Raw genomic sequence first — 16,779 nt, 5'->3', positions numbered from 1 at the left:
GTAAGTTATAAAGTCATGTGTATTAGTAAGTTATAAAGTCATGTGTATTAGTAAGTTATAAAGTCATATGTATTAGTAAGTTATAAAGTCATGTATATTAGTAAGTTATAAAGTCATATGTATTAGTAAGTTATAAAGTCATAAGTATTAGTAAGTTATAAAGTCATATGTATTAGTAAGTTATAAAGTCATATGTATTAGTAAGTTATAAAGTCATATGTATTAGTAAGTTATAAAGTCGTATGTATTAGTTATAAAGTCATGTGTATTAGTAAGTTATAAAGTCATATGTATTAGTAAGTTATAAAGTCATGTGTTTTAGTAAGTTATAAAGTCATGTGTATTAGTAAGTTATAAAGTCATACATATAAGTTATAAAGTCATGTGTATTAGTAAGTTATAAAGTCATATGTATTAGTAAGTTGTAAAGTCATATGTATTAGTAAGTTATAAAGTCATGTGTATTAGTAAGTTATAAAGTCATGTGTATTAGTAAGTTATAAAGTCATATGTATTAGTAAGTTATAAAGTCATATAAATTAGTAAATTATAAAGTCATGTGTATTAGTAAGTTATAAAGTCATGTGTATTAGTAAGTTATAAAGTCATATAAATTAGAAAATTATAAAGTCATGTGTATTAGTAAGTTATAAAGTCATACATATTAGTTATAAAGTCATGTGTATTAGTAAGTTATAAAGTCATATGTATTAGTAAGTTATAAAGTCGTATGTATTAGTTATAAAGTCATGTGTATTAGTAAGTTATAAAGTCATGTGTATTAGTAAGTTATGAAGTCATATGTATTAGTTATAAAGTCATGTGTATTAGTAAGTTATAAAGTCATATGTATTAGTAAGTTACAAAGCCATATGTATTAGTAAGTTATAAAGTCATATGTATAAGTAAGTTATAAAGTCATATGTATTAGTAAGTTATAAAGTCATATGTATTAGTAAGTTATAAAGTCATGTGTATTAGTAAGTTATAAAGTCATGTGTATTAGTAAGTTATAAAGTCATGTGTATTAGTAAGTTATAAAGTCATGTGTATTAGGAAGTTATAAAGTCATATGTATTAGTAAGTTATAAAGTCATGTGTATTAGTAAGTTATAAAGTCATGTGTATTAGTAAGTTATAAAGTCATACGTATTAGTAAGTTATAAAGTCATACGTATTAGTTATAAAGTCATATGTATTAGTAAGTTATAAAGTCATATGTATTAGTTATAAAGTCATATGTATTAGTAAGTTATAAAGTCATGTGTATTAGTAAGTTATCAAGTCATATGTATTAGTAAGTTATAAAGTCATATGTATTAGTAAGTTATAAAGTCATGTGTATTAGTAAGTTATAAAGTCATGTGTATTAGTAAGTTATAAAGTCATATGTATTAGTTATAAAGTCATGTGTATTAGTAAGTTATAAAGTCGTGTGTATTAGTAAGTTATAAAGTCATATGTATTAGTAAGTTATAAAGTCATATGTATTAGTAAGTTATAAAGTCATATGTATTAGTAAGTTATAAAGTCATATGAATTAGTTATAAAGTCATATGTATTAGTAAGTTATAAAGTCATATGTATTAGTAAGTTATAAAGTCATGTGTATTAGTAAGTTATAAAGTCATACGTATTAGTAAGTTATAAAGTCATATGTATTAGTAAGTTATAAAGTCATGTGTATTAGTAAGTTATAAAGTCATATGTATTAGTAAGTTATAAAGTCATATGAATTAGTTATAAAGTCATATGTATTAGTAAGTTATAAAGTCATACGTATTAGTAAGTTATAAAGTCATATGTATTAGTTATAAAGTCGTGTGTATTAGTAAGTTATAAAGTCATATGTATTAGTAAGTTATAAAGTCATGTGTATTAGTAAGTTATAAAGTCATGTGTATTAGGAAGTTATAAAGTCATATGTATTAGTAAGTTATAAAGTCATATGTATTAGTTATAAAGTCATATGAATTAGTTATAAAGTCATGTGTATTAGTAAGTTATAAAGTCATATGTATTAGTAAGTTATAAAGTGATATGTATTAGTAAGTTATAAAGTCATATGTATTAGTTATAAAGTCGTGTGTATTAGTAAGTTATAAAGTCATATGTATTAGTAAGTTATAAAGTCATGTGTATTAGTAAGTTATAAAGTCATGTGTATTAGGAAGTTATAAAGTCATATGTATTAGTAAGTTATAAAGTCATGTGTATTAGTAAGTTATAAAGTCATGTGTATTAGTAAGTTATAAAGTCATACGTATTAGTAAGTTATAAAGTCATACGTATTAGTTATAAAGTCATACGTATTAGTTATAAAGTCATATGTATTAGTAAGTTATAAAGTCATATGTATTAGTAAGTTATAAAGTCATAAGTATTAGTAAGTTATCAAGTCATGTGTATAAGTAAGTTATAAAGTCATGTGTATAAGTAAGTTATAAAGTCATATGTATTAGTAAGTTATAAAGTCATATGTATTAGTAAGTTATAAAGTCATATGTATTAGTAAGTTATAAAGTCATGTGTATTAGTAAGTTATAAAGTCATATGTATTAGTAAGTTATAAAGTCATGTGTATTAGTAAGTTATAAAGTCATATGTATTAGTAAGTTATAAAGTCATATGTATTAGTAAGTTATAAAGTCGTATGTATTAGTTATAAAGTCATATGTATTAGTAAGTTATCAAGTCATGTATATTAGTAAGTTATAAAGTCATGTGTATTAGTAAGTTATAAAGTCATGTGTATTAGTAAGTTATAAAGTCATATGTATTAGTAAGTTATAAAGTCATGTGTATTAGTAAGTTATCAAGTCATATGTATAAGTTATAAAGTCATATGTATTAGTAAGTTATAAAGTCATATGTATTAGTAAGTTATAAAGTCATGTGTATTAGTAAGTTATAAAGTCATGTGTATTAGTAAGTTATAAAGTCATATGTATTAGTAAGTTATAAAGTCATGTGTATTAGTTATAAAGTCATATGTATTAGTAAGTTATAAAGTCATGTGTATTAGTAAGTTATAAAGTCATGTGTATTAGTTATAAAGTCATATGTATTAGTAAGTTATAAAGTCATATGTATTAGTTATAAAGTCATATGTATTAGTTATAAAGTCGTGTGTATTAGTAAGTTATAAAGTCATATGTATTAGTAAGTTATAAAGTCATGTGTATTAGTAAGTTATAAAGTCATATGTATTAGTAAGTTATAAAGTCGTGTGTATTAGTAAGTTATAAAGTCATGTGTATTAGTTATAAAGTCATATGTATTAGTAAGTTATAAAGTCATATGTATTAGTTATAAAGTCATGTGTATTAGTAAGTTATCAAGTCATATGTATTAGTAAGTTACAAAGCCATATGTATTAGTAAGTTATAAAGTCATATGTATAAGTAAGTTATAAAGTCATATGTATTAGTAAGTTATAAAGTCATATGTATTAGTAAGTTATAAAGTCGTGTGTATTAGTAAGTTATAAAGTCATGTGTATAAGTAAGTTATAAAGTCATGTGTATAAGTAAGTTATAAAGTCGTGTGTATTAGTAAGTTATAAAGTCATATGTATTAGTAAGTTATAAAGTCGTGTGTATTAGTAAGTTATAAAGTCATGTGTATTAGTAAGTTATAAAGTCATGTGTATTAGTAAGTTATAAAGTCATGTGTATTAGGAAGTTATAAAGTCATGTGTATTAGTAAGTTATAAAGTCATATGTATTAGTAAGTTATAAAGTCATACGTATTAGTAAGTTATAAAGTCATGTGTATTAGTAAGTTATAAAGTCATACGTATTAGTAAGTTATAAAGTCATATGTATTAGTAAGTTATAAAGTCATGTGTATTAGTAAGTTATAAAGTCATGTGTATTAGTAAGTTATAAAGTCATATGTATTAGTAAGTTATAAAGTCATGTGTATTAGTAAGTTATAAAGTCATGTGTATTAGTAAGTTATAAAGTCATGTGTATTAGTTATAAAGTCATATGTATTAGTAAGTTATAAAGTCATATGTATTAGTAAGTTATAAAGTCATATGTATTAGTAAGTTATAAAGTCATGTGTATTAGTAAGTTATAAAGTCATATGTATTAGTTATAAAGTCATATGTATTAGTAAGTTATAAAGTCATATGTATTAGTTATAAAGTCATATGTATTAGTTATAAAGTCGTGTGTATTAGTAAGTTATAAAGTCATGTGTATTAGTAAGTTATAAAGTCATGTGTATTAGTAAGTTATAAAGTCATGTGTATTAGTAAGTTATAAAGTCATGTGTATTAGGAAGTTATAAAGTCATATGTATTAGTAAGTTATCAAGTCATATGTATTAGTAAGTTATAAAGTCATGTGTATTAGTAAGTTATAAAGTCATGTGTATTAGTTATAAAGTCATATGTATTAGTAAGTTATAAAGTCATATGTATTAGTTATAAAGTCATATGTATTAGTTATAAAGTCGTGTGTATTAGTAAGTTATAAAGTCATGTGTATTAGTAAGTTATAAAGTCATGTGTATTAGTAAGTTATAAAGTCATGTGTATTAGTAACTTATAAAGTCATGTGTATTAGGAAGTTATAAAGTCATATGTATTAGTAAGTTATAAAGTCATATGTATTAGTAAGTTATAAAGTCGTGTGTATTAGTAAGTTATAAAGTCATACGTATTAGTAAGTTATAAAGTCATGTGTATTAGTAAGTTATAAAGTCATATGTATTAGTAAGTTATAAAGTCATGTGTATTAGTAAGTTATAAAGTCATATGTATTAGTAAGTTATAAAGTCATGTGTATTAGTAAGTTATAAAGTCATATGTATTAGTAAGTTATAAAGTCATGTGTATTAGTAAGTTATAAAGTCATACGTATTAGTAAGTTATAAAGTCATACGTATTAGTAAGTTATAAAGTCATACGTATTAGTAAGTTATAAAGTCATATGTATTAGTAAGTTATAAAGTCATGTGTATTAGTAAGTTATAAAGTCATACGTATTAGTAAGTTATAAAGTCATGTGTATTAGTAAGTTATAAAGTCATACGTATTAGTAAGTTATAAAGTCATATGTATTAGTAAGTTATAAAGTCATGTGTATTAGTAAGTTATAAAGTCATGTGTATTAGTTATAAAGTCATATGTATTAGTAAGTTATAAAGTGATACGTATTAGTAAGTTATAAAGTCATGTGTATTAGTAAGTTATAAAGTCATGTGTATTAGTTATAAAGTCATATGTATTAGTAAGTTATAAAGTCATGTGTATTAGTTATAAAGTCATATGTATTAGTAAGTTATAAAGTCATATGTATTAGTTATAAAGTCATATGTATTAGTAAGTTATAAAGTCATGTGTATTAGTAAGTTATAAAGTCATGTGTATTAGTAAGTTATAAAGTCATATGTATTAGTAAGTTATAAAGTCATATGTATTAGTAAGTTATAAAGTCATATGTATTAGTAAGTTATAAAGTCATATGTATTAGTAAGTTATAAAGTCATATGTATTAGTTATAAAGTCATATGTATTAGTTATAAAGTCGTGTGTATTAGTAAGTTATAAAGTCATGTGTATTAGTAAGTTATAAAGTCATGTGTATTAGTAAGTTATAAAGTCATAAGTATTAGTAAGTTATAAAGTCATATGTATTAGTAAGTTATAAAGTCATATGTATTAGTAAGTTATCAAGTCATGTATATTAGTAAGTTATAAAGTCATATGTATTAGTAAGTTATAAAGTCATATGTATTAGTAAGTTATAAAGTCATGTGTATTAGTAAGTTATCAAGTCATATGTATTAGTAACTTATAAAGTCATAAGTATTAGTAAGTTATAAAGTCATGTGTATTAGTAAGTTATAAAGTCATATGTATTAGTAAGTTATCAAGTCATGTATATTAGTAAGTTACAAAGTGATATGTATTAGTAAGTTATAAAGTCATGTGTATTTAGTAAGTTATAAATTCATATGTATTAGTTATAAAGTCGTGTGTATTAGTAAGTTATAAAGTCATGTGTATTAGTAAGTTATAAAGTCATAAGTATTAGTAAGTTATAAAGTCATATGTATTAGTAAGTTATAAAGTCATGTGTATTAGTAAGTTATAAAGTCATGTGTATTAGTAACTTATAAAGTCGTGTGTATTAGTAACTTATAAAGTCGTGTGTATTAGTTATAAAGTCGTGTGTAGTAAGTTTAATTATTTTAAGTAAATGACAAGGCACAAAATAGTGATAAGAAAACTTACGAGTTTGTCCAGTCAAGAAGTCAAAATACTGGATCACTGGACAGCTGGTCGCTATACAAGACAGTTGCCCCTGTGTTTATAATAATTATATAAAAGAATATACAGTCAAACTCATCTGGAACTTTTTGTACTTTATTTTTCTTTTATAAAGATCACCGAGGATCTGTTGAATAAGATTGCTTAAGATTACTTGTGAAATAATGTGATTATTTGTGGTTACTTGTGAAGTAATGTGATTATTTGTGGTTACTTGTGAAGTAATGTGATTATTTGTGGTTACTTGTGAAATAATGTGATTATTTGTGGTTACTTGTGAAGTAATGTGATTATTTGTGGTTACTTGTGAAGTAATGTGATTATTTGTGGTTACTTGTGAAGTAATGTGATTATTTGTGGTTACTTGTGAAGTAATGTGATTATTTGTGGTTACTTGTGAAGTAATGTGATTATTTGTGGTTACTTGTGAAATAATGTGATTATTTGTGGTTACTTGTGAAGTAATGTGATTATTTGTGGTTACTTGTGAAGTAATGTGATTATTTGTGGTTACTTGTGAAGTAATGTGATTATTTGTGGTTACTTGTGAAGTAATGTGATTATTTGTGGTTACTTGTGAAGTAATGTGATTATTTGTGGTTACTTGTGAAGTAATGTGATTATTTGTGGTTACTTGTGAAGTAATGTGATTATTTGTGGTTACTTGTTAAGTAATGTGATTATTTGTGGTTACTTGGGAAATAATGTGATTATTTGTGGTTACTTGTAAAATAAGATAATAGTTTGTGGTAACTTGTGAAATAATGTGAAGCTATAAACCTTTGTTCCATAGACCTTGACCTCTCGTGTACAGACAGATTTGGTGAAAGCCATCATGGTTAGAGTGGCCGTAGCTCCGCCCTCAAATTGCATGTTGACCACCTGGAGATTAGAGGTTATAGGGTTATATACACATTATAGAAGTGGTACAAGATATTATATCAAAAGGACAGACAGACAACCTTAACCAAATACAAATGGACAGACAGACAACCTTAACCAAATACAAATGGACAGACAGACAACCTTAACTAAATACTGAACATACAGACCTTAACTAAATAATGAACATACAGACCTTAACTAAATACTGAACATACAGACCTTAACTAAATACTGAACATACAAACCTTAACTAAATAATGAACATACAGACTTTAACTAAATACTGAACATACAAACCTTAACTAAATACTGAACATACAGACCTTAACTAAATACTGAACATACAGACCTTAACTAAATACTGAACATACAGACCTTAACTAAATAATGAACATACAGACCTTAACTAAATAATGAACATACAGACCTTAACTAAATAATGAACATACAGACCTTAACTAAATACTGAACATACAGACCTTAACTAAATACTGAACATACAGACCTTAACTAAATACTGAACATACAGACCTTAACTAAATACTGAACATACAAACCTTAACTAAATACTGAACATACAAACCTTAACTAAATACTGAACATACAGACCTTTACTAAATACTGAACATACAGACCTTAACTAAATACTGAACATACAGACCTTAACTAAATACTGAACATAAAAACCTTAACTAAATACTGAACATACAAACCTTAACTAAATACTGAACATACAGACCTTAACTAAATACTGAACATACAAACCTTAACTAAATACTGAACATACAGACCTTAACTAAATAATGAACATACAGACCTTAACTAAATAATGAACATACAGACCTTAACTAAATACTGAACATACAGACCTTAACTAAATACTGAACATACAGACCTTAACTAAATACTGAACATACAGACCTTAACTAAATACTGAACATACAAACCTTAACTAAATACTGAACATACAAACCTTAACTAAATACTGAACATACAGACCTTTACTAAATACTGAACATACAGACCTTAACTAAATACTGAACATACAGACCTTAACTAAATACTGAACATAAAAACCTTAACTAAATACTGAACATACAAACCTTAACTAAATACTGAACATACAGACCTTAACTAAATACTGAACATACAAACCTTAACTAAATACTGAACATACAGACCTTAACTAAATACTGAACATACAAACCTTAACTAAATACCAAATAGACAGACAGACAACCTTAACCAAATAATGAACATACAGACCTTAACTAAATACTGAACATACAGACCTTAACTAAATACTGAACATACAGACCTTAACTAAATACTGAACATACAAACCTTAACTAAATACTGAACATACAAACCTTAACTAAATACTGAACATACAAACCTTAACTAAATACTGAACATACAGACCTTTACTAAATACTGAACATACAGACCTTAACTAAATACTGAACATACAGACCTTAACTAAATACTGAACATAAAAACCTTAACTAAATACTGAACATACAGACCTTAACTAAATACTGAACATACAAACCTTAACTAAATACCAAATAGACAGACAGACAACCTTAACCAAATAATGAACATACAGACCTTAACTAAATACTGAACATACAGACCTTAACTAAATACTGAACATACAGACCTTAACTAAATACTGAACATACAAACCTTAACTAAATACTGAACATACAAACCTTAACTAAATACTGAACATACAGACCTTAACTAAATACTGAACATACAAACCTTAACTAAATACCAAATAGACAGACAGACAACCTTAACCAAATACTGAACGTATAGACAGACAACCTTAACTAAATACTGAATGTATGGACAGACAACCTTAACTAAATACTGAACATATGGACAGACAACCTTAACTAAATACTGGACGTATGGACAGACAACCTTAACTAAATACTGAACATATGGACAGACAACCTTAACTAAATACTGAACGTATGGACAGACAACCTTAACTAAATACCAAATGTATAGACAGACAACCTTAACTAAATACTGAACATATGGACAGACAACCTTAACTAAATACTGAATGTATGGACAGACAACCTTAACTAAGTATTGAACAGATGGACTGACAACCTTAACTAAGTATTGAACATATGGACAGACAACCTTAACTAAATACTGAACAGATGGACTGACAACCTTAACTAAATACTGAACAGATGGACAGACAACCTTAACTAAATACTGAACATATGGACAGACAACCTTAACTTAATACAGAATGTATAGACAGACAACCTTAACTAAATACTGAACGTATGGACAGACAACCTTTGATGGACAGACAACCTTAACTTAATACAGAATGTATAGACAGACAACCTTAACTAAATACTGAATGTATGGACAGACAACCTTAACTTAATACTGAACGTATAGACAGACAATCTTAACTTAATACTGAACGTATGGACAGACAACCTTAACTTAATACTGAACGTATGGACAGACAACCTTAACTAAATACTGAACATATGGACAGACAACCTTACCTAAATACTGAACAGATCGACATACAAACCTTAACTAAATACCAAATGGACAGACAGACAACCTTAACTAAATACTGAATGTATGGACAGACAACCTTAACTAAATACTGAACGTATGGACAGACAACCTTAACTTAATACTGAACGTATGGACAGACAACCTTAACTAAATACTGAATGTATGGACAGACAACCTTAACTAAGTATTGAACAGATGGAGAGACAACCTTAACTAAATACTGAATGTATAGACAGACAACCTTAACTTAATACTGAACGTATGGACAGACAACCTTAACTAAATACTGAACAGATGGACAGACAACCTTAACTAAATACTGAACGTATGGACAGACAACCTTAACTAAATACTGAATGTATGGACAGACAACCTTAACTTAATACTGAATGTATGGACAGACAACCTTAACTAAATACTGAATGTATGGACAGACAACCTTAACTAAATACTGAACGTATGGACAGACAACCTTAACTAAATACTGAATGTATGGACAGACAACCTTAACTAAGTATTGAACAGATGGAGAGACAACCTTAACTAAATACTGAACAGATGGAGAGACAACCTTAACTAAGTATTGAACAGATGGACAGACAACCTTAACTAAATACTGAACGTATGGACTGACAACCTTAACTAAGTATTGAACAGATGGAGAGACAACCTTAACTAAATACTGAACGTATGGACAGACAACCTTAACTAAATACTGAACGTATTGACAGACAACCTTAACTAAATACTGAACGTATGGACAGACAACCTTAACTAAATACTGAATGTATGGACAGACAACCTTAACTAAATACTGAACGTATGGACAGACAACCTTAACTAAGTATTGAACAGATGGAGAGACAACCTTAACTAAATACTGAATGTATAGACAGACAACCTTAACTAAATACTGAACGTATGGACAGACAACCTTAACTAAATACTGAACGTATGGACAGACAACCTTAACTAAATACTGAACGTATGGACAGACAACCTTAACTAAATACTGAATGTATGGACAGACAACCTTAACTAAGTATTGAACAGATGGAGAGACAACCTTAACTAAATACTGAATGTATAGACAGACAACCTTAACTTAATACTGAATGTATGGACAGACAACCTTAACTAAATACTGAATGTATGGACAGGCAACCTTAACTAAGTACATGTACTGAACAGATGGACTGACAACCTTAACTAAATACTGAACGTATGGACAGACAACCTTAACTAAGTACTGATCATATGGACAGACAACCTTAACTAAATACTGAATGGATGGACAGACAACCTTAACTAAGTATTGAACAGATGGACTGGCAACCTTAACTAAATACTGGACGTATGGACAGACAACCTTAACTAAGTACTGATCATATGGACAGACAACCTTAACTAAATACTGAATGTATGGACAGACAACCTTAACTAAATACTGAACAGATGGACAGACAACCTTAACTTAATACTGAATGTATGGACAGACAACCTTAACTAAATACTGAACATATAGACAGACAACCTGTGGAGTACAGTGTGTTGTATATAACACTCTGTACTCCACAGTATACCACACTCTGTACTCCACAGTATACAACACTCTGTACTCCACAGTATACAACACTCTGTATACTCCACAGTATACCACACTCTGTACTCCACAGTATACAACTCTCTGTACTCCACAGTATACAACACTCTGTACTCCACAGTATACAACACTCAGTACTCCACAGTATACAACACACTGTACTCCACAGTATACAACACTCTGTACTCCACAGTATACAACACTCTGTACTCCACAGTATACAACACTCTGTACTCCACAGTATACAACATACTGTACTCCACAGTATACAACACACTGTACTCCACAGTATACAACTCTCTGTACTCCACAGTATACAACACTCAGTACTCCACAGTATACAACACACTGTACTCCACAGTATACAACACTCTGTACTCCACAGTATACAACACTTTGTACTCAACAGTATACAACACTCTGTACTCCACAGTATACAACACTCTGTACACCACAGTATACAACACTCTGTACTCCACAGTATACAACTCTCTGTACTCCACAGTATACAACACTGTACTCCACAGTATACAACACTCTGTACTCCACAGTATACCACACTCTGTACTCCACAGTATACCACACTCTGTACTCCACAGTATACAACACTCTGTACTCCACAGTATACAACACTCTGTACTCCACAGTATACAACACTCTGTACTCCACAGTATACAACTCTCTGTACTCCACAGTATACAACACTCTGTACTCCACAGTATACCACACACTGTACTCCACAGTATACCACACTCTGTACTCCACAGTATACCACACTCTGTACTCCACAGTATACAACACTCTGTACTCCACAGTATACAACACTGTACTCCACAGTATACAACACTCTGTACTCCACAGTATACAACACACTGTACTCCACAGTATACAACACTCTGTACTCCACAGTATACAACACTCTGTACTCCACAGTATACAACACTCTGTACTCCACAGTATACAACACTCTGTACTCCACAGTATACAACACTCTGTACTCCACAGTATACAACACTCTGTACTCCACAGTATACAACACTCTGTACTCCACAGTATACAACACTGTACTCCACAGTATACCACACTCTGTACTCCACAGTATACAACACTCTGTACTCCACAGTATACAACACTGTACTCCACAGTATACAACACTCTGTACTCCACAGTATACAACACTCTGTACTCCACAGTATACAACACTCTGTACTCCACAGTATACAACACACTGTACTCCACAGTATACCACACTCTGTACTCCACAGTATACAACTCTCTGTACTCCACAGTATACAACACACTGTACTCCACAGTATACCACACTCTGTACTCCACAGTATACAACACTCTGTACTCCACAGTATACAACACACTGTACTCCACAGTATACCACACTCTGTACTCCACAGTATACAACTCTCTGTACTCCACAGTATACAACACTGTACTCCACAGTATACAACACTCTGTACTCCACAGTATACAACTCTCTGTACTCCACAGTATACAACACTCTGTACTCCACAGTATACAACACATTGTACTCCACAGTATACAACACTCTGTACTCCACAGTATACAACTCTCTGTACTCCACAGTATACAACACTCTGTACTCCACAGTATACCACACACTGTACTCCACAGTATACCACACTCTGTACTCCACAGTATACCACACTCTGTACTCCACAGTATACAACACTGTACTCCACAGTATACAACACTCTGTACTCCACAGTATACAACACTCTGTACTCCACAGTATACAACACTCTGTACTCCACAGTATACAACACTCTGTACTCCACAGTATACAACACACTGTACTCTACAGTATACAACACTCTGTACTCCACAGTATACCACACTCTGTACTCCACAGTATACAACACTCTGTACTCCACAGTATACAACACACTGTACTCCACAGTATACAACACTCTGTACTCCACAGTATACAACACTCTGTACTCCACAGTATACCACACACTGTACTTCACAGTATACAACACTCTGTACTCCACAGTATACAACACTCTGTACTCCACAGTATACCACACACTGTACTTCACAGTATACAACACTCTGTACTCCACAGTATACAACACACTGTACTCTACAGTATACAACACTCTGTACTCCACAGTATACAACACTTTGTACTCCACAGTATACAACACACTGTACTCCACAGTATACAACACTTTGTACTCAACAGTATACAACTCTCTGTACTCCACAGTATACAACACTGTACTCCACAGTATACAACACTCTGTACTCCACAGTATACCACACACTGTACTCCACAGTATACCACACTCTGTACTCCACAGTATACCACACTCTGTACTCCACAGTATACAACACTCTGTACTCCACAGTATACAACACTGTACTCCACAGTATACAACACTCTGTACTCCACAGTATACAACACACTGTACTCCACAGTATACAACACACTGTACTCTACAGTATACAACACACTGTACTCCACAGTATACCACACTCTGTACTCCACAGTATACCACACTCTGTACTCCACAGTATACAACACTCTGTACTCCACAGTATACAACACTCTGTACTCCACAGTATACAACACACTGTACTCCACAGTATACCACACTCTGTACTCCACAGTATACAACACACTGTACTCCACAGTATACCACACTCTGTACTCCACAGTATACAACACTCTGTACTCCACAGTATACAACACTCTGTACTCCACAGTATACCACACTCTGTACTCCACAGTATACAACACTTTGTACTCAACAGTATACAACACTCTGTACTCCACAGTATACAACACACTGTACTCCACAGTATACAACACTCTGTACTCCACAGTATACAACTCTCTGTACTCCACAGTATACAACTCTCTGTACTCCACAGTATACAACACACTGTACTCCACAGTATACAACACTCTGTACACCACAGTATACAACACTCTGTACTCCACAGTATACAACACTCTGTACTCCACAGTATACAACACACTGTACTCCACAGTATACAACACTCTGTACTCCACAGTATACAACACTCTGTACTCCACAGTATACAACTCTCTGTACTCCACAGTATACAACACACTGTACTCCACAGTATACAACACTCTGTACACCACAGTATACAACACTCTGTACTCCACAGTATACAACACTGTACTCCACAGTATACAACACTCTGTACTCCACAGTATACAACACTCTGTACTCCACAGTATACAACACTCTGTACTCCACAGTATACCACACTCTGTACTCCACAGTATACCACACTCTGTACTCCACAGTATACAACTCTCTGTACTCCACAGTATACAACACTCTGTACTCCACAGTATACAACACACTGTACTCCACAGTATACAACACTCTGTACTCCACAGTATACAACATTCTGTACTCCACAGTATACAACACTCTGTACTCCACAGTATACAACACACTGTACTCCACAGTATACAACACTCTGTACTCCACAGTATACAACACACTGTACTCCACAGTATACAACACACTGTACTCCACAGTATACAACACTGTACTCCACAGTATACAACACTCTGTACACCACAGTATACAACACTCTGTACTCCACAGTATACAACACACTGTACTCTACAGTATACAACACTCTGTACTCCACAGTATACAACACACTGTACTCCACAGTATACAACACTCTGTACTCCACAGTATACAACACACTGTACTCCACAGTATACAACACTCTGTACTCCACAGTATACAACACCCTGTACTCCACAGTATACAACTCTCTGTACTCCACAGTATACAACACACTGTACTCCACAGTATACAACACTCTGTACTCCACAGTATACAACACTCTGTACTCCACAGTATACAACACTCTGTACTCCACAGTATACAACACTCTGTACTCTACAGTATACAACACACTGTACTCCACAGTATACAACACTCTGTACTCCACAGTATACAACACTCTGTACTCCACAGTATACCACACACTGTACTCCACAGTATACAACACTCTGTACTCCACAGTATACAACACTCTGTACTCTACAGTATACCACACACTGTACTCCACAGTATACAACACTCTGTACTCCACAGTATACAACACTCTGTACTCCACAGTATACAACACTCTGTACTCCACAGTATACAACACACTGTACTCCACAGTATACAACACACTGTACACCGCACCCTAATGAAGACCTGTCACATCACTCCCCATGTACCTGATTGGACATTACGTCGTTGTCATTGTCATACACACACACACCGTAAGGACCAGTTTTGAGCGCTGTTGTAACACTCTCTAGGGTCGGCTTCTCTGCAATCACACAAACAGGGAAATCTACGTCTCCCTAGAATCAAACAAAAAAGATCTCTAGAATCATATTGTGTATATAAAACTATTTAGTGTCTAGAATCAAACAAAAAAGATCTTTAGAATCACATGTGTATATAAAACTATTTAGTGTCTAGAATCAAACAAAAAAGATCTTTAGAATCACATGTGTATATAAAATTATTTAGTGTCTAGAATCAAACAAACAAAAAATCTTAAGAATCATATTGTGTATATAGAACTATTTAGTGTCTAGAATCAAACAAAAAAGATCTTTAGAATCATATTGTGTATATAAAACTATTTAGTGTCTAGAATCAAACAAAAAAGATCTTTTGAATCATATTGTGTACATAAAACTATTTAGTGTCTAGAATCACATTGTTTATATAAAACTATTTAGTGTATCATTTCATTCAGCATCTGAAAAATCTAAAAGATAATCGTAAATAATTCAAACCTTTTAATGAAAAGTTTACCAAATATATAGGTCACTTGCACTCCTTTTTTGAAAAAAAGGGCATTTCATTTGGCTACAGACTATCTGACTACTAAAGTGCAGATTTCATCATCCCATTCCAGCTACATTTGCTTTATAATATCATATGTGTAGTATCAAACTGATCTGTTAGGATTCTTACCTGTTTAATCTGGTCTAGATAAATCTTTTTAGCTGAATAGGGACACTTGGACTCTATGTGAGATGGACATTCTGTACAGCGACTAGCTGCTCCTGGAGGCTAAGGATGGCAACACACAATACATCAGGACATGGAACATAAAGATCAAAAATAGAAAGTTCAAACAAGGCCAATGAGTTAGAAACCCTAGAAGTGGGAAGTGGAGAGGAGCAAATAACAACAGGCCAACTACACCAACCAATAGGCAAATCTCTAAAACTGCCAACACGTCTCATGTAAATATGTAAACAACAGGCCAACTACACAACTAATAGGCAAATCTCTAAAACTGCCAACACTTCTGATGTAAATATGTAAATAAAATGCAGCTTCATGAAACCTTTTTATTCATACACACACTGGCATTTACGTTTACGTTT

The 16,779-nt window shown here is 31.2% G+C and overlaps 1 protein-coding gene across 8 annotated transcripts in view; it reads right to left on the bottom strand.

Annotated features, from left to right (window-relative positions):
- The window catches only part of LOC117334526, a 43,417-nt gene that overhangs the window by 12,402 nt on the left and 14,236 nt on the right, over positions 1-16,779 (bottom strand). For all 8 annotated transcript variants that reach the window (XM_033894204.1, XM_033894202.1, XM_033894205.1 and 5 more), the window contains 4 exons: positions 16,361-16,459; positions 15,607-15,735; positions 7,067-7,168; positions 6,251-6,320 (listed from right to left, as the gene is read on the bottom strand). In XM_033894204.1, the coding sequence (XP_033750095.1) occupies positions 6,251-6,320; positions 7,067-7,168; positions 15,607-15,735; positions 16,361-16,459 (400 nt within the window). The remainder of the gene's footprint in view (positions 1-6,250; positions 6,321-7,066; positions 7,169-15,606; positions 15,736-16,360; positions 16,460-16,779) is intronic.

The sequence above is a fragment of the Pecten maximus genome, chromosome 9, assembly GCF_902652985.1.
Source record: "Pecten maximus chromosome 9, xPecMax1.1, whole genome shotgun sequence".
Taxonomy (NCBI): Eukaryota; Metazoa; Mollusca; class Bivalvia; order Pectinida; family Pectinidae; genus Pecten; species Pecten maximus.
This window is presented reverse-complemented; position numbering and strand designations above follow the sequence as displayed.